The 25,032-nt window shown below is 35.1% G+C and overlaps 1 protein-coding gene across 11 annotated transcripts in view; it reads right to left on the reverse strand.

The window, feature by feature from the left end:
- The window catches only part of crtc3 (CREB regulated transcription coactivator 3), a 100,398-nt gene that overhangs the window by 21,562 nt on the left and 53,804 nt on the right, over positions 1-25,032 (reverse strand). For 6 of the 11 annotated variants that reach the window (XR_015496164.1, XM_087261825.1, XM_087261826.1 and 3 more), the window contains 4 exons: positions 21,533-21,595; positions 20,837-20,940; positions 5,644-5,682; positions 2,515-2,600 (listed from right to left, as the gene is read on the reverse strand). Coding sequence is in view for 10 of the 11 variants with exons in the window: in XM_087261825.1 (XP_087117951.1) it covers positions 2,515-2,600; positions 5,644-5,682; positions 20,837-20,940; positions 21,533-21,595 (292 nt within the window). In the remaining variant the exon portion in view is untranslated. The remainder of the gene's footprint in view (positions 1-2,514; positions 2,601-5,643; positions 5,683-20,836; positions 20,941-21,532; positions 21,596-25,032) is intronic. The other 5 variants (XM_087261828.1, XM_087261827.1, XM_087261833.1 and 2 more) reach the window with 1 other exon arrangement.

A 25,032-nucleotide genomic window follows, 5' to 3' on the forward strand; every position in this document is an offset into this window, starting at 1 on the left:
GCATCATACTCAAATTAATATTATCTTTTCTGTAAACAGCACAAATATGCTAGAGTCACTCTGAAAACTTAGAATTGTTGTTTGCTTATGAAGTGTTGAGGGATTTTTATAAATTATGTATTCAAGAATGACATTTGTTTGTCAAAAAAAAAAAATTATAATAATTAACAACAACAACATGCTGTTCGCTTGTTAAGTCGTGACATATGAAAAACTGTTTCCGGGTCCAAGCTGCTACTTATTTGAATTGAGAAAATATTTGTTTATGATAGGGCTGAGGAATAAGGCAAAAATGCAATCTCAATAATTATTTTCCATATTAAATGTCACCATATTTATTTCGATACAAGTTGTTAAAGCTTCCAGATTTAAAAGAGTTCCCCAATAAAAAAATGAGAGGGTCCATTAAATGGCATAACATATTTTCGGCCAATAGATTTTCGGTGGCCGAAAATTCAGTAAATCTCTAATATCAACACACTTCTAGAATCCCATTGTTGCACATTTCTGCTGTGTGATTGGCTCTTAGATCACTATAGAGTAAAAAAAAAAGTCAGGAGCTTATCATTGTTATTGACATTATTTTTAGCCCGATTCGATATAGTATCGCTTATCTGCCCAGCCCTAGTTTATGACTACTTTTTAGTCCTATCACACATTAAAGTGAATTTGATATGAAATTATGGTGTACAACAGTCTCTGGACTAGCTGCCTCACAGACATAAATATTTAAAAAATTTATAAAAAATTTATCACTTTCTGGCCATGAGACATTAGACATAAATATATATGACATAGACATAGATATAATATAATATATATTTTTTTATATATATAGTGATCTGGATTTTACTGGATTTTTGAAAGTATTACATCGCTTTGCAAACGCTTATTATTTGTTACTATTTGTTGAGTCTCCCCATACAATTTCTTAAAACACAGAAGCCGCTTCGCGTGACGTCACAATTAAAAAGTGGATTTAAAAAAAAACAAAACACTGCCTTCCCTTTAAAATGACATCTTTGCTCTAATGATGTGTAGACCAATGAAAGAGCTAAAAAATTCCCTTCAGTAGCCTGTTCAGATATTGGCAAATGAGGAAAATCCAACAATTTCCTATTGTTGTTGGAAAACTGCATAATCAAAACGCAGTTTCAGAGCCCTTTTTTGTTTTGCTTAAGAAGTTGTTTTACTTCAATATGAGTCATAATCGATTTTTAGATAGATTAGATTATTTTTTGACTTTGCTTCTTTTTGATCTTTAAATACCTGACCAGACCAATGTTAAAAATGGTTAGAGATTAATTGTGTTTAATGTACTTGTTAATATGGCAACTTTATAACACAGCACAACACTGAACACACTTAACATGAAATAGAGGTCAATTAAAGCAAGATAAACCTTTTTTTGATAAATAGGAGAAAGAGTGAAAGCTAAATTTCAATACAGTTCCTGAGCAAAGTATACAATAATGTTATACCATAACCCATTTTTTCTAAAATAAATAATAATAACAAAAAAATCTAGTTAGCCAGTTCTGTGAAATAAGTGAAAAAAAATGGTCTCAGTATGTACTTATAATAATGCGAAACTGATCAAACATTTATGATTGAATTGTGAGTACCGTTTACTTGGAATTAGATCGCCTATTAATATGCCATTGTGATTGGCTGAGAAATAGATTTATCTTTGTTGCATCTCGTAATGGTCTCCCATCTGGAATGGACAGATTAACCCTTTGACACTGGGATTTTATTACATTCATCTAGTTAGGACACACAATATTTAGATTTTTATTTAGAAAACAAACCCAATTCTATTTTTGTACCCCTTCCCCTTCCCCTTGACCCTTCAAACAGAGTGTGAAGGAGAAGAGCTTCAAAATTTACCCCTAAGAAATGGGACCTCACTACAGCACCTGCACACGTCATCATATGTCATTGTGAGCTCTTGCTTTATATGAGGTCAAACGGTCGCGACTCCTGCAGTTGTGCTTTTTTTGTTGTTTTCATCTTCAGGAAATCACTGAAGGCATATTTTATGTTATCATAACGATTTAATGTGGCAATAAGATCGTAACTATACTGTGCATTTACACCGTGGCCATATTCATCGATGTAAACACACGAGTACAGCATTAACATTATACCAGACACAATAAAAAGGTCATTCCCAGCCACTAGACTTTTCTGAAAGGGTATTCCAGTGTCAGAATGTTGTGGGACTGCTGTATGGGAGTTATTATTATGGATTATAGAAAGCGAAAGTTAGTGTTTTTTATTTTAGCGTTTTTTTTTTTAAAGCATGATGGTAAAACATGAACGTGGTTATGAATATACATTAAAACATACGTTTGTTTAATGTAAAAACTCATAATAATGACAAAAATGACTCATTTTTGCATCTTCTGACTTCCAGGTGCAGCTATGCTGCCTGAACTCGCTGCTCTTTACTACAGATACCGAATCAATACTACTTTTTTTTGCAATTAATCAAAGTACCCATGCACCAACCTTTTTGGCTTCCCATAGTTGTTTGGGCATTGGCTTATTCACACCAAGCAGATTTTCCTCATTAGGGACAGCAGGAAATGAGAACACTGCAAAGGAAAAAAAAACTGTAAATAAATACATAAAAGAAATGCCCATAGTCATCCATTGCTTTGCATCTATTCACACTAAGTCACTAAGAGATAACTTTCTTCAACAGACATCATAAAGAACTCTTCTTTAACCATTTAAAATGTCCCTCATTGTGTTTCGGAGGTCTCCCAAAAAAGCTTTACATGCATTCAAAGTAAAGTAAAATTTTGCGATGTGACTATTGCAGATACACACATTGTGATATCAATGCTCAAACGATATATTGCTCAGCTCTAATTTAAAGTTATCTAATCTTTTCAAAGAGTCTCAAACAATTTGTCTGATTAAATTAAAGAGTCATTTTTTAAAGAGTCAACCTATTCTGATTGGTCAGACTGCACAGTCTGTTGTGACTGGTCCATCCTGGTGCATTTTTCCCCCTTCACTTTCATCAATTGGTGAAGTTTGTTCCTCGCCACGGTCACCACTGGCTTGCTTGGTTTGGGCCTTGTGGAGCTGCGCATTGATGGATTTGCTCTAGTGTTTGGGCTTTCAGCAGTGAAAATTAAACCATGATGAACTGAACTAAACTTCAACTCTGAAATCTGGATTTTACTAGAACTTCTATGTTAAGCTGCTTTGACACAATTGTAAAAGCGCTACAGAAATAAACATGAACTGACTTCAATCCTGCTTACAGTGCCCAGCACCATATCTGAGATGACATTATTTCTCTTTCTTTTCAGACTTGAGTTGATTTTATGAAATCAGTTCAAGTATGAATTCAATTTATTAAACATTGGAAAACCTAGTTGATCAAAAGCATGACATTAGCAGTAGTTTTTTTTTACAGGTAGTTTGAAGTTCATTATGAGATCTCATGGCTGTGTAATAGGTGTATATATGCACAAATGTTTCACAGCAACAAGCACATAGTCTGTATGAATGAAGAAGTGTTTCATGGATTTATGTAAACAAAGAGTTTGTATGCATGTATGATCATTTCATAGACGCAGGAGATATAAGTTCACATATATGAGCAATCATTTTATAGATGAAGGTGTCCATAGGGGTTCATATGCACATCTAATTATTTCATAGATGCAGGAGTTTGTATGAAAGTTCAGATGCAAACGCAGTCATTTCTTAGACGCAGGAATTAAAATCGAAGCGTTTTCAAAATGTTACCGCTGTTTTATTGTGGTACAGATACAGTTTCACTTTGTTTGCTGTTAGTAACTGTTATGTGCAGGTTGGAGCCCTGTACTCTTTGTCTGAGCAAGCAAGTGTAAGACATGGGGGAAAAAGGAACAGAAGAGTTTCCTGCGGTTTTCAATCTAAAGACAGTTGTGTAGCAGTCTAAACAAACACTTGTTGCACTGAATGTTACCTCGTTATGTAAAACCCACAATATGTAGAGTTGAAGGTGAGTGTGTGGGAACGACCATTGCATAGATGGAATTAGAAGCGTGTTTGTGCGAATTACATGAGTTTTTTCAGTTTGTACCATGTGAAAGCATTTAATTTGTGTTTGTTTAAAAGCTTCAAAATAAATTTGGATATGCCAAATCATGACATTATCTCAGGTGTGCCCAAAACTTTTCAGCCCACAAGCCCCAAAATAACAATGCCAGGGACTTGCGACCCCCACTATCATCTGAGGTGGTATAAATATACACGTTAAATATACACAGTAATAGACCCATATTAACAAGGGCATATTGACATAAAAAAGTGCAACAGTCTTACCATATATCTATCTACAGTAATTTATTATGTTGTTTCATTTCAAATAATAAGGACTAATACGATGTTTGGAATGTTTGCAATACAACATATACATTATTGGTTTCCTCCATGTTTGGTTATGATATGCATATATTTACAATGTATGTGAGTCATACATGTGAGTTTTATAATAGTGCTGAAAAAATATGTATCTTCTGCAACTAATGCTAATCTAACAAACGTAATCTAAATGTTAATCTAACCAACATAATCAAACCAATGAAAAATACAAAATGAAGGGATGATGATTATTTATTTGCATTTTGATGTTGTTTTATTTTTTTGTGCTATTTTAAAAAATCCTTTGTAGGATATGGGTAAATACAGTACTATTTATAGTTTAATCAAATTTATTTGCTTTGTGTAAGACAACAAACACACACACTGTTGTAATCCCCCAGGGAGTTTCAGCCCCTACTTCAAGAACCGCTGCATTATCTTAAAGGGCCATAAAACCCTCTCATAAGTTATTGTTGTCGAGCGTCGCATACACTGTTAATCCACACGTGACTCCAGCTGAGCTCTCACAGAGAGAAAATGAAAACGAAACTTAACTGCAGCAAACTATAAAAGCAACACTTCACGCTTGTTTTGCCAATACAACGTGGCGTCTCTGTCGTCTAAACACTGTGACAGTAATGAATATTAATGAAGTTGCACAATAGAGCGCGCTGATTGGATGCATTAATGCATTACACTAAGACGTAATAAGACACACTCTGGCACAGACGTCCAGTCTGCACGCTGGAATACATGCTATTATCTCATGGTCGTGACGCAGCTTCAAAAATTTGTTTCAAACCGGAAGTACGAATTTGCTTGAAATAACGCAAAAACAACCAATTTACACTTTTTAGTGAAATATAGGTGTCCTAATAGTGTTTTTAGCAGTGTGGGACACATATACGACAGCTCAAAAAAATATGTTTTGTTGTTTTCTGACCCTTTAAGGTAAACTACAGGAGTCAACATTTGAAGTGGATCAAAAATATTGTTTTCCAAATTGTCCTAGTTTTAGAATAAATTTTAGCAAGAGAGATGATCAATGTCAACTACTGTACTGTGCTGACTACTGTATAAAGGAGACATGCTAGCCTAGTTAGATTGCCAGCAGTGGAAAGCAACTATTCCAGCATCTACCAAACCACAGCCAAGTGTGAGAGATATGTCACACTGTGAGAGCTGATGCTGTCATTAAAGGGGTGAATCTTTTTTTTTTTTGTGGTGTGAACACTTGATAGAGAGTTGGCAAGGATGACAAGAGACACTTACCATCTCCAGAACTGTCCACCTCTGCTTCATTCATGCTGGCTGTAGCACCAAAAACACACAGAGAAAGAGACCAGTTAATATGTACTGTGCATGATCTTACACAAAGAACCTTCCCTCTTCTAGGCTGAGAGTGAAAAATAAACAGCTAGCTCTTCTTCATTTTATACAATACCACACAAAACATTTAAATATTAAAGAATTATCAAATTAAATAAAGTCTGCATTCATCTGATCAAAAATACTGTAAAACAGTAATATTGTAAATACTTTTTATTATAAAATAGCTTTGATCCATTTAGCAGAGCCCTTAGTTTTTTGTGATTCTGCGATCGCTGAATTCAATTCAAAATCAACAAAAAGTTGCACATTTTTGCAAACCTGCAAAACTCTTAATTAAACGCAAAATAGTTGAAAAAAAGCAAACAATCTCATAAAACATCTAATTCAAAACCATATAATCAAATTATATTAATTACAGTTTGCAATTAATACACGCAGTTGCATACGCGGGACATGTGATGTATTTGAGTGTCTCTCATAAAATGACGTCTCTCCTGCGTCTTCACAATCATTACATTACATGGAAAGGGGGGTGGGGGTACAGTAAGCAGACACGGATTTACAGGCACAAGGGATTTACATTTGAAGTCAATATTGGATTGGCCATCCTGTGGTGCGAATTGGGCGTTTTGTGCGTTTAATATGCTTTAGACTGCAAAACAAAAGTTTGAGCAAACAAATCAGAGCAATGGAACAGACAGAAAAGCAAGCAGCTTAAGCTGGATTTATACTTTCCCCATTGCACACCTCCGCTCAGTGCGCGCGCACCTCCCAGAAATGACAAGGCTTTTATATTCGCCGCGTTCGTCATTGTGATATTCTTTAAAACGACAGGGGGTGGTCAAAATAAACTGACCGTAAAGTCAGACGGATAAACAGAGAAGTAGAAAGTTTCAGGAACAACATCATATCATTAATATGATGAATATCTTTTCAATCCAGATGCATGGGGCAACCATTACTGCATCCAAAATGGTGAAAAGCCTTGGAGTAACGATTGACGACCAACTAAACTTCTCTGACCACATTTCTAGAACTGCTCGATCGTGCAGATTCGCTTTCTATAACATCAGAAAGATCCGACCCTTCTTATCTGAACATGCAGCTCAACTCCTTGTTCAAGCTCTTGTTCTCTCCAAACTGGATTACTGCAACTCTCTACTAGCCGGGCTTCCAGCTAACTCTATCAAGCCTCTTCAACTACTCCAGAATGCAGCAGCACGAGTGGTCTTCAATGAACCTAAACGAGCACATGTCACTCCGCTGCTAGTCCGTTTGCACTGGCTGCCAGTTGCTGCTCGCATCAAATTCAAAGCTCTGATGTTTGCCTACAAAGTGACTTCTGGCCTTGCTCCTTCTTATCTGCTCTCACTTCTGCAGATCTATGTGCCCTCCAGAAACTTGCGTTCTGTGAATGAACGTCGCCTCGTGGTTCCATCCCAAAGAGGGAAGAAATCACAGCAGTCACTCGCTACTTTCAAGAAACGACTAAAAACTCAACTATTTAGTCTCCACTTCACTTCCTAATCTGCAATTGCCTCTCTAAATATCACACTAACTGTACCAAAAACAACAACAAAAGAAACAAAACAAAAAAACTAATACTACTAATACTTCCCTTCTTAGACTTTACAGACCTGAAACTTGCCTATAGCACTTATTCATTGTTGCTCTTAGTTGTGTAAATTGCTTCCTTGTCCTCATTTGTAAGTCGCTTTGGATAAAAGCGTCTGCTAAACGACTAAATGTAAATGTAAATGTAATATCGTTCAATATTTTTAAACTAAATATATTTAATGTTTTTATTAATTATTTTAATAATTATAAAGATTTTATAACCATTCAAGATTTTTTTCAAAATCAAACTGACGCATCACTTGCTTTTGTTCATATCTCGAACAGTTTTACCTATTAAAGTTTATTTTAGATTTAGCCCGCTGCACAATTCACACATTACTCTCTGACTAGTTTCTGTCCTATACTTATAAATTATACTTAAAACGGTAATACTTAAAAAGGTAATAATGATCCAACATTCCTGACCATTATCACCAATAAAGCCTATAAAAACAGGGCATCAGTATATTGTAAACTGATAGGTTCAAATATTCCTTTCCAGTTATCAAAGAAATGATTAGTTCCTTAATTATAGTTTTGATATAAAATTGTTTTAAATTCAAAATTGTAATGTATACATCAGTGTAAAACCCATGACTGGTGGAAAAACATATTTCTGTAATTGTGTACCTAGTCTCTCTACTTTTGTCAGGGCCTTTTTGGCTTTAACAAACGTATCCCTCAGGTTTCCCAAACCTTTTAACAAAAACTTTCCTCCTTTCCCACGGCTGTTGCAATTTCTAGCCAGGAATTATTGGTCATCTGGTTATCTCTATGATCAGGGATTATAAAGATGTCTGTACAGTCACCCTGTTTCAGACAAAATCTCTTCAAAGTGATTCATATTCAACCCAAATCAAATGTTGCACCATGTGCACTGTTCGCTCAAGTATAAAAAAAAACAAACCATTTGCTCCGCCGATTGAAATCATGTGACGCGCACCCAAAACAAACCTACACAAACTCCGTGATGACGTCACATTCGCCGCATACAATCAAGCGAAGTAGCGGACGCGTCGAGTATAAACCAGGCTTTACAATGATGGAGAGTGATTCAAGGATGACAGCTGCTGGATGCTTACAAAGATGAAGACCAAATTGAAGGACATTATTTGTGTTTTACATGTATGGCTGGTATTATAGTGTGCGTCAAATCAATAAAGGATGTCGTTTAACTCTTTCCCTGCAGGTAACCAGAGAAAATGCTTCCCTGCCATTGACGAGTTTTACAGCAATACATTTTTTTTGGTGTATTACAGTAGGGGAAGCCCTAACGCAAGTCCTGAGTGAGGTACATGTCAGATTCTCCGGTGAGTTAAATTGGAGAATAATAAGATTGTGGATATATGTGTGTATATATATATATATATATATATATATATATATATATATATATATATATATATATATATATATATATATATATATATATATATATATATATATATATATATCAAAAGTTGTCCCTACCGTTTTAGATCTTGTCTTGACAAGAGATCAAAATAAAGAAGCTTTATTTTTATGATGTGTCATCGTTGTTGTGTCAGACTATATATACTGTATATATAATTTTATATATATATATATATATATATATATATATATATATATATATATATATATATATATATATATATATATATATATATTTTTTTTTTTTTAATCGCAAAATTGTCTTCAAATTACTGGAAATTACCACTACAAAATCATTTCTCAAAAGTCATTTTAATCTCAAAAAATCATTAAAAAAAAATCTCGGAATCTCGGTCGGATTTTAAATTATTCCTGAGAATGAAAAAGTAAATTTATAGCAGCCATTATCTAGTCTTTAGTCACAAAATCCTTCAAAAATCATTTGAATATGCCAATTTAACAAACTATTCATAAACATAAACCATGATACATTTCATTAAGCATTATTTGATGAACATACAGTTGAAGTCAAAATTATTCGCCCTCCTGTGATTTTTTTTTATTTTTCAAAAAATTCCCAAATTATGTTTACAGAGCATGGAATTTTTCACAGCATTTCTTACAATATTTTGTCCTACCTGTTTAATTTTGGCTAGAATGATAACAGTTTTTCATAAACTATATCATAAGCCAATATTATTAGCCGCTTTGGGTATAACTTCTTTTTTACAAGTGTCTACAGGAGGGGTTCCCAAAATTTTCACCCCACGACCCCTAAAATAACAATGTCAATGACTAGTGACCCCCAAATTCACAAATATTGCGCACATAACAATAGCCCTATATAAACAAAAGCATATTGACAACACAAAACAGTGCAACAGTCTAATAACCATATCGTTTTTATTGTCCTTTATTAATTTGTTTAATTTAATATTAACCTCACCTTAAGATGAAGACAATGTTTTCAGCACAAGTCATAAGTCACAAGTTTAATTTTGGAGGACGCCACTCAGAGATCATCCTCAATGTTTATTTGATTGCCATAAAGGTGTCAGAAAGTTTAACCTGCTGCTATAAAATCAATCTGCTGCAGCTGACGCTATAGCGGTGTTGTTAATTGAACGTAAACACACCAATCCTAGGAAAAAAATTAAAAGGCTGATGGCTTTTCACTTATGGTTTATGGTTAAAATATGGTAATTCTAGTAGTTTAATCAAATTTATTTATTGATCACCAAGCGACCTCCTGTTATTGGCCTGAGACACCCCAGGGGGTCCCAACGCCCACTTTATGAACCACTGGTCTACAGAACAAACAACTGTTGTACCTAATAACCCAAGCTTGCTAACCCAACCTAGTTAGGCTTTCAATTGCAACCTAAGACGAATAATAGTGTCCTGAAAAATCTAGTATAGCTTTATATAAGTATCTTGAAAAAATATCTAGTCAAATATTATTTAATGTCATCATGGCAAAGATGAAATAAATCAGTAAATCAGTGATTAGAAATTAGTTATTAAAACTATTATGTTTAGAAATGTGCTGAAAAAATCTTCTTTACGTTAAAAAGAAAATTTAGGGGGCTAATAATTCTGACTTTAACTGTGTGTTTGGATTCTTTTAGTCCTTTTTGAAACATTTTGTAACATCATAAATGCATTTTCAGTCAATTTAAAAAAAAACTAATTAAGCATCTTTCAACGATAAAGAAAATAAAAGTACTGAACCCAAAATATATTTAACTTAAAGCAGAGTTCAGTTCAGGCTGCACATTTGCCCGAGCTAACACAAGTATTTGATTCATTGAAATGAGTCTCCTTGAGCGCACACTCACTCACTCCACCCATTGAAAACTGAGGATACAAACTACAAAAAAGGGATTGAAAGTGTGTTAATGTGCACTGTCTCTTTAAGGAAACCCCCATGAAGGGACAAAAAAAGAAAAATGCATATCGGGAGAAATCTGTGACCACAAGAGCAAAGTGAATCAATGGAGAGGCATTGTTTTGCACAGACCACAGAGATCCTGTGGAAAACAACCCTCCTTTCTGCTTCCTCTGCTGATGCTGGTCCAGCACTGATGCAGCGTGGGCCTGAAGCCAGATCAACCAGCTCCACCGCCTGAGCAAAGCAAAGCTGCCGGTCTCAGACGCCCAACTGCGACGCACAATGAATCAAACAAAAAAGTACGGCGACACCTTATTTCCCCCTCACTGAGAGTCTTATTCAATGCTGTAACTGTCAGGAAAAAAGGACAACTAGAACAGAAGAACTTTGGCTTGAGTCCAGAGTCGCGTTTTAACTTGCAGTGTAAAAATCTCTAAAACACATTAATAGTATATGTGAAGTATTTTCTAGAATTACATTTATCTAAAATGACCTATACACATATTATATAACTAACTCTAACTTTAAAGTGATATGTCACCCAAAAATGAAAACGTACTCACTATTTATTCATCTTTAAGCACTCAAAATATTAAGGAGTTCTATTTTTTCTGTCAAACAACAAAAGAAGAAGATATTTTGAAGAATGTTGGATACCTGAAGACAATGAGCTGATAAAAAAAAGAAAAAGTCAATGGTTTCCGATCCAACATTCTATTGGAAGAGGCTGAGAACAGACAAAGGAAACTCAAAGTGTGAATTAATGAAGACAATTTTGACTTTTGGGTGAACAAACTTTAAGCACATTATACAAGAAAATGCTTATTTCAGTCTTTCTACTCCAACGTTTTACTCAATCCTTTATAGAGCACTAATGCTATAGGAAAAAAATGCCTAGAGTGTTATTTTTGAACCTATTATGACCTATTAAATATACAAAATAAATAAATACATAAATAACTAAATGAATGAACAAATAAAAGTTTTTAATTTATTTAAATTATTTAATTTATTAAAATGTATTTAATTTTTATTTTTTTTTATCTAAATAAAAATACATAAAAAATATATATATGAACTTATATTTAATAAATGAAAAAAAAATTATAGAATAAAATAAATACATAGCTTAAAACATAATAATAATTGAATATAAAGTAAGCAATGTCAATAGCTGCATTTTCATTGTCAGGATAGTGCGAGCCAGGGCATTTATTGGGCCGGGCCAGGCCGAGCTTGAGCAGTGAGGTGCAAATCATGTCGCGTTTCCGCTGTCTGGCCAGTAGCTTGTATCACGGCACGCAAACCCCGCCCCCAGAACATCCCCCGAATCAAACGTCACACAATCCGCCCAGTTCAGCCAATAATATCCAGCTGCAGACCCGCAGACCCACACACGTTTCAGGCACACAAGATATAGGCAAACCATATATGGTTACGACGGAGGTTAATGTTATTAATGTCTTCTCGGACATCGTCATCAATATATTTTTATATATAGTCTATAAATATTGTACACAATAAACAATAGTGTATACTATTTCACAAATATGGCAATCATGACGGGTGAATGGGGAACATTGTTTCCGATCGCCATTCAATATAATAGAATGAACATTTTCTATCTGATCAGTCATTATTATCTGACAGAGTCAGTATAGCAGATACTTGTTTGCTGGGCTTGCTGAAACATTTTTCAGAGATATAGTATAAACACTCTAAATTGGACAGGTTTCATTTATATAATGGATTCATTATATTCATTCATTCATTTTCCCTTTGTTAATCTGGGGTCGCCACAGCGGAATGAACCGCCAACTTATCCAGCAAGTTTTTACGCAGCGGATGCCCTTCCAGCCGCAACCCATTTCTGGGAAATATCCACACTTACACTCATACACTATGGACAATTTAGCCTACCCTATTCACCTGTACCGCATGTCTTTGGACTGTGGGGGAAACCGGAGCACCTGGAGGAAAGGCAGGGAGAACAAGCAAACTCCACACAGAAACGCCATCTGAGCCGAGGTTCGAACCAGCGACCTTCTTGCTGTGAGGCGACAGCACTACCTACTGCGCCACTGCCTCGCTGGATTCATTATAATGAAGGAAATATTAGCAAGTAAAAACATATTAGGCTATAATACATCTTTAAATTTATTACAAATCTTTTTACATTTAATAAATGCAAAACACTATATTAATATTTTACTCCAGTGATTGAATAGTATTTATTTGCTTTTAATAACCTTTTAATAATAATAATTTTTTATTAACGTTTTACGTTAATGATTGTGTGTGCCTTAAACGTGATTCAGCAGGAATCAAGCAGATACTGCAAATCATCGCATCATCACGAAACGTTTAAAATGAAGACAGCCGAAACAAGAAAGTTACACGTTACTGTACAGCATTAAATTATATGCCTCTACACACAGGCCTTTGTATTTTCATTCATTATATTTGTTTAATCTCCGACCGACTGCTTTCATTTTACATCGAGTGGTCTCGCCACTAACGAAGGGATGACCCAATGCACCATCCATGATATAAAAACCACAGAAATTTTACGATAATACCATGGTATAAAATGTATTTTACAACCTTCTCATTTCGGTAGACGCTGTCAAACATTTAGCGCAAATGCTCCAGAGAGAACTAAAACATTATTTTTTCCCTAAGCCATCTGACACTTAATAGGTAATTCCCTTTTATTTAAGAGAATAAATTAGGATGTTGCATAGTATTCAGTTATCTTCAGTAAAGTACTGGTAGTAATGAAGTAATGAAGCAACCATATATGGTTCTTCGTTCTGCAGCTGATAAAGGTTAACACCTATGTCATACATGCCTTTCGTAATTCATTCATTTATTCATTCATTTTCTATTGGCTTAGTCCCTTTATTCATCAGGGGTCGCCACAGCGGAATGAACCACCATCTAGCTGCAACCCAGTACTGGGAAACATCCATACACACTCATACACTATGGACAATTTAGTTTATTCAATTCACCTATAGTGCATATCACTGGACTGTGGGGGAAACCGAAGCACCCCGAGGAAACCCACATAAACACGGTGAGAACATGTGGACTTCACACAGAAATGCCAACTAACCAAGCTGGGACTTGAACCAATAACCTTCTTGCTGTGAGGTGATAGTGTTAAGCTCTGAGCCACTGTGTCACCCACGCCTTTAGTAATTATTTGTGAAATTTACTGACAGTTTAATAGTTTCAAAGTAAAGCCTACACCATTTTAATTATATAGTGAGGCGACAAAAACGTCAGCTGGTGTCAATTCAAATTCCAGTAGGGTCAAGAGACTGAATGTGGCCCAGTTTCGATACGTTGATGCTTTTGAGATCTCCACACATGTACAACACTGTTGCATCACACAGTCGAGTTGGCTGGCAGGTTTACGACCAGACCACTGTGATTGCGGAAGAGAGACACATTTTTTTTTTTTTTTGTCTCATGAGAGAGGCTGGTTTATACTTGTTCACATTACATGAGCCTCACTGCACACCTCCACATACTCTCAACTGTGTGCATAGTTCAGAAGAGCTGCCAGACAGATATTAAACGCTTGCTGTCTGCCGTGTCCTTAAAATGAAGCTGTTTCGCATCAGGTTGAACTGAAGTGGTTTCTGTCAAAACAACTGGCCTGGGCCTCAGAGACAGACTCAGAGTTCAATTTCTCTCAGTTTAATGGCGTCCATCAGAGCTGCTCCACATCTTCACGTCATATCTTATTTAGACGTATTGACTAACTAGGAAGATCTAATACACACAGATGCTTTTATCTTAGATCTGCTTTAAACTCAGGCCTGTATGCCCTCTGATAAATTCATGAGAGTCAGCGATAACAGAAAGAATGTGAAAGAGCCTAAGACTGAACAACAGGAATGTCATGGCTTCAATAAAACTTTCATTTTTTCAGACATTTTGGATGACTTCAAAGAAAAAACAATTGACATACAGTTGAAGTTAAAATTATTCGTCCTCCTTCGGATCTTTTTTCTTTTCTCAAATGATGTTTAACAGAGCAAGGAATTTTTCACTGTATTTCCTATAATACTTTTTTCTTTTGGAGAAAGTCTTATTTGTTATTTCCGAAAGATTAAAATGATTTTTTTTTTTTATCACTTAAAGGTTAAAATTATTATATTAGCCTTAAGCAGTTTTTTCTTTAAATTGTTTACAGAACAAACCATCATTATAGAATGATTTGCCTAATTACCCTTGCTTAAATGTTACTTTTAGCTGGATAGAAGAGTCTTGAAAAAAATATCTTGTAAAATATTATTTACTGTCATGCTTGACAAACAAACAAACCAGTTATATTAGAAATGAGTTATTAAAACTATTATGTTTATAAATGTGTTGTTAAACAGCAACTCAGGGGGGAAAGAGGGATTAATAGTTCAGGAGGGCTAATAATTCTGACTTCAACTGTGTAAAAAATAAAAAAATACAAGTCCAAGGCATATCAAAAACCTTTGACGAAGATGAAATGCAATGAACGCACCGTGTCTTTTGGGGGCACGAGACCTCACTCACAAAGAGTGGTCTCGTGCCTCCAAATGCCACTGCACGTTCATTGAGTTTCCTTTTCATTTTCTGAGGTGCAAGTCATTTATCGTATAAGAAAAATGACCCATGGTGGCTTCTCCAACTGCATAAAATTCAAATACAGGACAATTTTTGGAGGTAATAATACTGAACACTTTGAGAACAGACTTTGGCAGGTATTTTAGAATGACCAAAACATTTCAGATATTTTACAATGTGTTTGGTTCCCTGGTTTGTCCACTAATGCTGTCCATCAGGGCTATTTTTTTATCATCACATGATCTATTTAAGGTGACGCAGTAGGTAGTGCTGTCGCCTCACAGCAAGAAGGTTGCTGGTTCAAGCCTCGGCTGGGTCAGTTGGCGTTTCTGAGTGGAGTTTGCATGTTCTCCCTGCGTTTGCGTGGGTTTACTCCGGGTGCTCCGGTTTCCCCCACAGTCCAAAGACATGCAGTTCATGTGAATTGGGTAGGCTAAATTGTCCATAGTGTATTAGTGTGAATGAGTGTGTATGGATGTTTCCCAGAGATGGTTGCAGCTGGAAGGGCATGCAATGCATATAACACTTGCTGGATAAAGCCTGGTTTATACTTCTACCTCGGCGCATGCAATGCACTTAGCTGTGCATTTAAACTTTTGCGCGCTGTTTCTGTTGTTCTGCAATAACACTTCCGAAACGCTAGTTGGCAGTGAGGTGTTAATGTTCCTCTGTGTTGAGTTTCTTCTCTGGTTTTGTTTTTCTGAACGCTTCGTTAAATGTACAAGTGGCTCAAACTCACTCATTTTGAGGTAGTTTTGACATGCAACAACTTTAACCATGAGGTAAACACAAAACGTTCCATCCGAGCTCCTTCACGGGACTCCACACTTGTAAACAATCACTCCATTGGGCTCGCGCGACTCTCTGTCCCGCCCAGACCCGTTATCGCTAACCAAGCCGAAAAGATTTATAAAAAAAAAGATTAAAAAAAAAACTTTTTTTGATGCACATGCAGGAATTTTTTCTGTAAATGTGTTTTCACTGTAGCTTATGCACATTTTTATTCAAATAAAAATGATTCTAGTCATTTGTGCATATAATATTTAAATAAAATTTATATATATGTGCACAATTTATGTACATCCTAGTGTTTCCATTAAGCATACTTTTATACGATATTTCAAAATAGGTGAATGAAAGCAAGCACTGGAACTGCTGATACAATGAAATAAAAAAATAAAAATCTATTGATGTATAAATGTACTGGGATAACCATAACAATCTTTGCCAGAACTGCACTGATATAATGATGAACTATTTGCACTGCTAATGCAGAACTGAAGTTAGATCATCCCACCCAATGACATAATCCTACAGTCTTACAAACCCTCAAGGCTGCGTGTGTATGTGAACTTTGGCTATGGTGAGTGTTGGAGAAGTGTGCGCCAGACGATGACATCTGTAAAGCTCATGGGGCTGTACAGTACATGAATTATCTTTCAACCACTCGAGAAATAAATCATTGAGAATTAATGGTAGAGGAAACATCTTTTAACCCTAACTTACACTCTAAGAAACCAAACTTGACCTCTATTTGACCAATATCTTTGTTAAATTGTGTTCATGACACCACCACACAAATTCTGTTTTTTGTTGTTGTTGTTTTGTTTTGTTTTAATGATGGTTGAACAAAAAAAAAGATCAACCAGGCAGCTACAGTGAATTTTAAAAGGCTTTAAAAGAGCTCTGGACTGTGTTTCAGCCATTTTCAGAATACCATCTGAAATGCCAGTGTTTGTAACCAAGACAACTAGATAAACAACATGACAGTGAGCCCCAGCTGTGTCGTGCAAACACACTGCAATATGGTCTGCAATAAATCATTGATTTATCTTTCATGACCGACAATGTACAATCCAATTGACCCCTTGCATTTATTTCAACTACACTGTTATGCCACACAATAATGTCCTGTGAAATGACAGTATGGCTGTAATAAATGTGACTCTATAGTAGGTATTATACTGGCTCATACTCTTTTACAAATAAATGCTCTAAAAGGAAGTTGTGATTTGTTTAAAAAAGAAAAACCTTTGTGCATCAGATGACAATGTGCAAATAAGAATAATTAGCCAACAAAGATTTAAAAATATATATTCTTGTACAAATTGTATCACTGATTGGGATTTAACCACTCGAGTAAAGTAGATTACCTTTACATTCAGAGAAATTTCACAAAAAACATCTTTTTCTTAATGACAACAATAGTTAAATTTGATGAAATCTTTTTACTATAAAAAATACACAGAAAAATATATAAGAGCAATTCTAGCGTTATGGATTTGACATTTGCAAAACATACATTCGCATAGAAAGTAAATGTTAACATTATATTGAAACTTTTGCTTCTATTTTCCAGAACAACTGACCACAGAGTTATGAGACCAGAAAATCATCAATCTGTAAACATGTTTTGTACTTTAAATGAGGAAAATAAACATGCGTTATGGATGTGACAAAAAAAGTTTGCAGGTTTGCAGTATACAACATACTTTGTAGAAAGTCTGTGAATTAAACTGTACAACCCAAAAGAAACAAAGACAATGAAAAGGATAAAGAGTTCAAAAAGTTCAATCAAAAGAGTGGGCTCTCTATAAAACAAAAATGATTTTATTTAATTTAATAGTTTCACTTTTATGAGGAAAAAGTGTCGTTACGGATGTGACGTCTTTCTGTTATGGATGTGACGGATGTGAAATTGCCACTTGTGTGACTTTGGTAAATTAAATAGAATAATTTGAAAACACTGGCAGATGCATTTTAGAGTATTTCTAAAGTACTCTAAAATTCTTGCTTACCCCGAAAAAAAAAAAAAAAAAAAAGGTTTCTGCATTTTGTTGAAAACTTCATGGCAAGGTTGACATTTGCATGGAAGTGCTCATAAAAAAATAAGAGTCAAGGAAAATGAATTTTAGAAAAGCAGGGATTTAATAGGGACTATTAAAGCCAGCTTATAAAAGGTCAATTTCTTGCAATATGCCAGATTTATTATTAATGATATGTCCTTTCACAGCTTCAAAAAAAGAAATTCATGTGTCATTGTAATCTAAAACTAGATGTTCGTAATAACTTCTCTTTCCTTCTGTGATGACATATTTAATAGTGCAAAGGCAGAACAACCTGTCACTCGCATGAGATTACAGCAATAACAAACAACAATCAAGTGAATTGCTGATGTAGGTCAGAACTTGATTTTGTACATTGTTTCTTGTTCGAGAAGTAACAAGGATGTACAGCAGGGAAAATAAGTATTGAACTCGTCATCTTTTTTCCTGGGAATAATATATTCTAAAGGAGCTGTTGACATGGAACTGAACCAGATTTTAGTAAAAATCCAAAAAATACAAACATATAAATAAAACAAAACAAAACAAAATAAAAATTGTTACGTGTAATAACACTGGAATGACAAAAGGAGAAAGAGCTGAACTACTGAAATGTATTTAATACTTTACTGTATATAAAAGGCTTGATTTGGTGATGGCAGCTTAAAGACGCCTCTCAAATGCAGAATGAAGTCACATGCATTGCTCAGGTGCGAGTTTTTCACAGACTTCAACAGTGTAAAAATCTTGATGGTTCAGTGGGTTTTGTCTATTAAATCTTTTTTGTGTTTTACATTGGATTCAAGTCAGGTGATTGGCTGGGCCATTCTACAGCTTGATTTTCTTTCTCTGAAAGCATTTGAGAGTTTCCTTGGTTGTATTTTGGATGATAAGCGGCATTTCCACTGTCAGGAAAATGACACTTAATAGGTGATAACCCTTTATTTAAGGATGTTGCATATTATTCAGCGATCTTAAGTGAAGGAAAGTGTTAAGTGTTTCAGCACATAACAGCAAGTTAAAAAGATATTTCGTTGAGCTCAGCAGCTATTCACTAATAAAGCTCTAAATTTAAAATCATTCAGTTTTAAATTTTACCACGTCATATAAAAACATAAACACTTGTTTGAGGACATAGAATACATTTTTTACTAGCAGTTTTCCCCAATGCGTTTGTAAAGCGGCGCTGCGCAGGACTGGAAGACAGAAAAGAAGGTCATTTCTGCTTTCACGCACCCAAAAAATGCTCCGTTTGCACGATTTGAATAATATCATCGTATCTAAATACTTCATAAAAATTATTTGAAACCTTCTCCGGTGTTTATTGTTTTTAGAAAATATCTAAAATCTTTTTTTTTTCCAGATAGGCCTTTGTAAAATGAAAGTTATATAGGCCTATGGCTTAAAACGGTTTAATTTGTGTATTGTATATACCTACATTGTTATAGTTGGTTTTTGTTTATTTATACTGGTTTATTTATTCAAGGTGATTTTATTATATCCGATATTTGTAATTCTTTAAATTATTTCAATATAGCTTAGGCTATTTTATCAAGATATGACACTATTGTCTTGAGCCTACAAAAGTGGACTAATAATTTGTAAAGTTTTGTCTTTCTGTTGTATTCATATTGTGTATTATCTACAAAATCAATAAAAAAGAAAGAAGCCGCTCGGCATCAACAGAGCTGTCAAGCGAGCTCTCTTTTGTCCAGTCTCTCACACATATGCAGGCATCTAACGCGCACGTATCATGCACAAACACACCACTTAAACTCTCGACCACCTTTACTGGCTGCTGTGTCTTTAATATGGTGTAAAGATCATTATGCGTTATTGAAACATCAAAGAGGACGCAGCAAAGAAAAGTCACTTAAAAAATTAAAACTTTTTTATTTTATGCAACAGCCTTACATTTAAAAGGGAAACATAAGGGCGATCATAAGCAAAAAGACTCCTAGCCTATAAGGTCTTTCATGGAATAGCCTATGTAAAACTGACCTGTTATATATTTTTCTTACCTTTATTTATTTGTTTGTTTGGCGCATAAACTCGGGTGTAATCGGAAAACTAGTGTAATGACGGCATGCCATCTTTACTAGACTCGGGCAAATCCGCCTCTCCTTTCACTCCACCCAGCTGTGCCGAAAAAAGGCCGGCGCTCCTGAGAAAGCCCCGCTTTGGCCCGATCATGCCCCAGAAGTGACAGTGGAAACACGACTGACCTTGGCTCGCTCTAGCTTGCTCGCTTCAGACGAGATAGTGGAAATGCAGCTATTCTTGTTGAAATGTCCACCCTTGTTTCATCTTCATCATCCTGCTAATGTAGATGCTGGACTGAAGCAGCTTATATTCATTTACATTGATGAAGGGCAGAGGGTTGCTGAAGAACTACTGATAGACTTCAGCTGCTGTCTGGGCTTTCACTGCCTTTCTACACCTCCCTTTCTTCATGTGTTCAGCACTTTTTCATTTTATTACACAAAACTTCAGTTGTAAACTAATTAGATTTGTTTTTGTTTGCATACATGGATGTCTTTGGTTGTTACCAACATCCGGGGAAAATCTCAAGTCAACGGCACCTTTTGAAATATGTTTTCTGAGAAAAATGTTGACATTTTCAATACATATTTTCCCCGTTGTATGTGCATGACAATAAGGAACTCCAATGCAGCTCCGGTTTTACGCAGACTTTAAAGGTCCTCCATGAAACCACTTTATCCTTTATTTTTAGAGCGTAAATACAAGGTACTACATCACTAGTAGTGCTCACCGTTCCGCTGAGGTGGTCCTCTGCCCATCTGCTGGTTCATGCCAAAAGGATCCTGTGGGTTTGGATTCATGGCGCTGGTGTGCAGAGCTGAGTCAGAGTTTGTTCTGTGGCAGAAGGAAAGGAGAGGACGAAAGAAGCAAAACAAAAATCGCTCAGTGAGCCATCATAGCAGAACCAAAAAAAATACTCATGCAGCAATGCAACTCCACATGACCCTTTGCCTTCACTCACTGCCTTTATTAAGCAACTGCACATGATGAGCTCTTTTTCAAGAGCACTTCAGTGAGCAGCAGCACCTCGCTCCGCTTTACATCCTTTATCTGCTGCGACCTTTAAACCACTCTTAAGTCACACAAAACAATAATAACAGTGCTGTTGCTGCTATTTGTAGAGCAGAAATTTAAGGTACTACAACACAATGATGCGTGTGGGGATGGGATGGAAAAAAACGGATTAGTAGAAATAAAGATCCCTGATTTGGATTAGTTTGGTACAGTGAAGTATTAGTTAGAAAACAAAAACCCGGATTCGCTTGAAATCATTTTGCTTGTATTCGAAGATTTGATTGGTACATAAAGATCTAAACCATAAGAAAGAAGATAATAAAGGAGATCTGCAAGAAATGACAACAGGAAAACAAAACAAAAGAGGTCCAGAGGAGATCTGTGAGAGAGGAATTTGAAAGTCAAAGGTCACCTGTTAAGCTGTGATATTAATCTAAATCCAGGTCGTTTCTCTTCGGTCCATGGCAGTTGCTCCCTTTAGAAATGGAAAGAGTCACGTGTTACTCACTACTGTACCGAGCCTGTGGCCCTGGCTCAGTGGTTAGTACAGCAGGATGAGCAAGCCAGAGACAGAGAGGGTGAGAGAGAAAGAGATATATAAAAGAGAAGAGGGAAAATTCCTCTGTGACACCTTCAGGAAAACATAAACAGAGCCGCAGAAATCAGAGCCTATTCCCCCAGGTTAGTTTAAAACCGTGTGCAGCGCTGATCTACTGCTTCAATTAGAGTGGGGCTGTCAGGTCTGGGAGCAAACAAAAGTGCTATAATATCTTCAACAGTTAATGAACCAAAAGAAACACGCAGCAGAGCAACCACACACACACACACACAGCAGGCAATCAAGATACAGACTCCAGCAAATAAACAAATCCATCTCAAAGACCGCAAACACAATCCACACAAATAAAAGCTTTAATCTTCATGACAGACAGAGCCGTTCAGAGACTACAACTACAGCTCTGTGACCTTAAAAGAGGTCACCGATGGAGCCAGCGTTTACTCTTTGAACCAATAATAGACAGACTCTAAAATACTAAAGAAAAAGCAAGCAGTTCTTGACCATGGAACATGGAGCTGTGCAAATGCTAGTGTGTTAGAGGTGGTTGCCAAGTAGATCAAAGTAAAATAAAAGACTAAACATTTGTAGATATTCAATATACTGCAATAATATACAAGCTGACTTTTTATATGTTGATGTTATACTTGCAGCAAAAGTCAGAATTATTTGCCCCCTGAATTATTAGCTCCCCTGTTTATTTCTTTCCCCAATTTCCGTTTAACGGAGAGATTATTTTTTTCCAACACATTTCTAAACAGAACAGTTTTAATAACTCATTTCTGATAACGAATTTATTTTATCTTTGTCATGATGACAGTAAATAATATTTGACTAGATTTTTCAAGACACTTCTATACAGCTTAAAATGACATTTAAAGGCTTAACTAGGTTAATTAGGTTAGGCAGGTTAGGGTTCTGTAGACTATTGAAAAAATATAGCTCAAAGGGGCTAATATTTTGACCTTAAAATGGTGTTTAAAAACTGAAAACTGCTTTTACACTAGCCGAAATAAAACAAATAAGACTTTAAAAAAATATTATCAGACATACTGGGAAAATTTCCTTGCTCTGTTAAACACCATTTGGGAAATATTTTAAAAAATTAAATTCAAAGAGGGGCTAATAATTCTGACTTCAACTGTATATCATGATATTATACTTCAAAATATCACGATAGTGTTTCTTTTAAAAACATTCAGACTGTATTTGCAGTTTTGTTTATCACAGCATCAAAAGATTGAAAACTTAATAGACCGTCTATTTACAAACATTCACTTTTTCACATGTTAATCTGATAAATGCTAAAATATTGACTGATATTTCTGTAACTATTTATGGGGCTGTTGTTCGTTAAACGCTTTACAAAAAGGTACCATTTGTTAACTTTGTTTTCGTCATGAATTTAGTTAAACTAACCAACATTAACTACACCTTAGGTGTTTTTTCATAGCTGATGCCTTATAACTAGGGCCAGGCACACTCTGGATATTTTTTGCTATTTCTGTGCAGAGTATTGTAAAAATCTGTGGATTCATGCGAATTGATTTTGGGTGTATCGTAACTAAAAACTTGATATATTGAATAATTTTTATTTTTTTACTTTTGTTTAATATTTACAATGCAAATTCTATTAGATCCACTTATTTGGTAAACACCGCAAGTCTCTCATATAATATATCTACTATAGACAGAAGATATTACTTTACAAACTGTATTGTAAATAAATCTTATGAACATTTTCATATTAATCAATAATATTACTGAAATTAATTAAAACAATTTTTATACATATTTACACACAACTAAATAAATAGACTTGATAGGCTAAAAATCTGTGGAAATCTGCTAATTACTGCATGCGCAGATTCCGTGAGGGTCTAATTATATTAATTCAGTTGTATATTTTTAACCAACTTTAACTCCATAGCTAATAAATTTGCTCATTGTTGATTTTAATGCATTTAGTAACATTAACTAACAAGGCTTTATGTAAAGTGTTACCTAATAATTTTTATCATGATTTTGCAATTTAATTGGATTAAAACCTTCATAAATTCATTTACAATGAAACAATACACTAAACAATTTTTGGCCTGTTATACCTGTTCAAACGGAATCTTTTTGCAACTTAGGTCGATAATATGATAATACTGCAGATCATGATAAAAGATTCAGTCATTAATCACAACAAGAAAATGTTACCATCATAAGCCTAGACTCTACAGTCTATCCAATATTGCATACTGCTTGAGTGGGTACTACCACCTTTGAATTTAACTTACTTCCTGACCAAAAAAGTATATATAGTATGTATATAGTGTGAATCTGGAAATATTTTAAATGAAATTCAAACCTAAAAGAGTCAGCTGCGTAAATCCTTCACTATGGCCCACGGTGTTTATGTGCACACTTCAGAAGCTCAGTGTAGCAAGGCAAGTACATACTGCTCATTGACTGCTTTTCAGAAAAGAGATCCCAGGCTTGAAAAAAATGCTAACCATTCTGGTGGAAACTAGATGCTGCGTGAGAAATCAAATACTCCATAATACTATGAAGAATGTGAAAAACAGTGAGGCAAAATCTTTTTAATGTTTTATTTGGATTAACAAAATCTGTATTTGTTTGACTTTTTTTCGATTATGCCTGATGTTGTCCTAAAAAATGCTGCGCATATTAATGGATATGAAAACAAATAGAGTGAATAAACTGATAAGCTAAATCACAGTGGCAAATTTATCAGTAAAATTTTAGTTTTTTTTTTTATTATTTCCTAAGTGCGGTTTCAAGTTTCAAAAAACCTGGAGTACTTTTTCTTGAGATTTTAACAGATGTGTGTGTGTGTTGAGCATCAGTTAATACAATGTTAGCAACTGTTATCTTTAATGGAGGGAGAAACTGGATAATTTTTGTCAGCTAATTTCATCTTCCGGGTTTAAAATCTTTTTTGGGGCAGGATCAAAATTGGTGATGTAGCACTGATCTGCCTGTCCAGTGATGACATCTCGATTTCTCATTATTATTCATAGCTGAGTTTTATTATCCTATGAGAAGACCCTGCTTCTTAATTATTAGTGAGAGCACGTGCTTTCCGAAAGCAAGACAGACCTGCCAAGCAGCGAGACCCAGTGATTACGTTTATATGGACATCAGTAATCGAATTATTTGCCTTAATCTAATTAAGAGAATAATAACATTAAGGTGTTTACATGAGTTGCTTTTTGAATGTTTCTTTCATGATCCTGTTTTACATGTCATAGCACATAACTTGATTAACGTCACTGTGTCAAAGCTGTTGGTTTGCAACAAAGATTTGTGTCGAAATCGCAGTACGAGAATTTTAGAATGGCTGACTT

Source organism: Danio rerio, chromosome 7 (genome assembly GCF_052040795.2).
Source record: "Danio rerio strain M-AB ecotype USA chromosome 7, GRCz13ab, whole genome shotgun sequence".
NCBI lineage: Eukaryota > Metazoa > Chordata > Actinopteri > Cypriniformes > Danionidae > Danio > Danio rerio.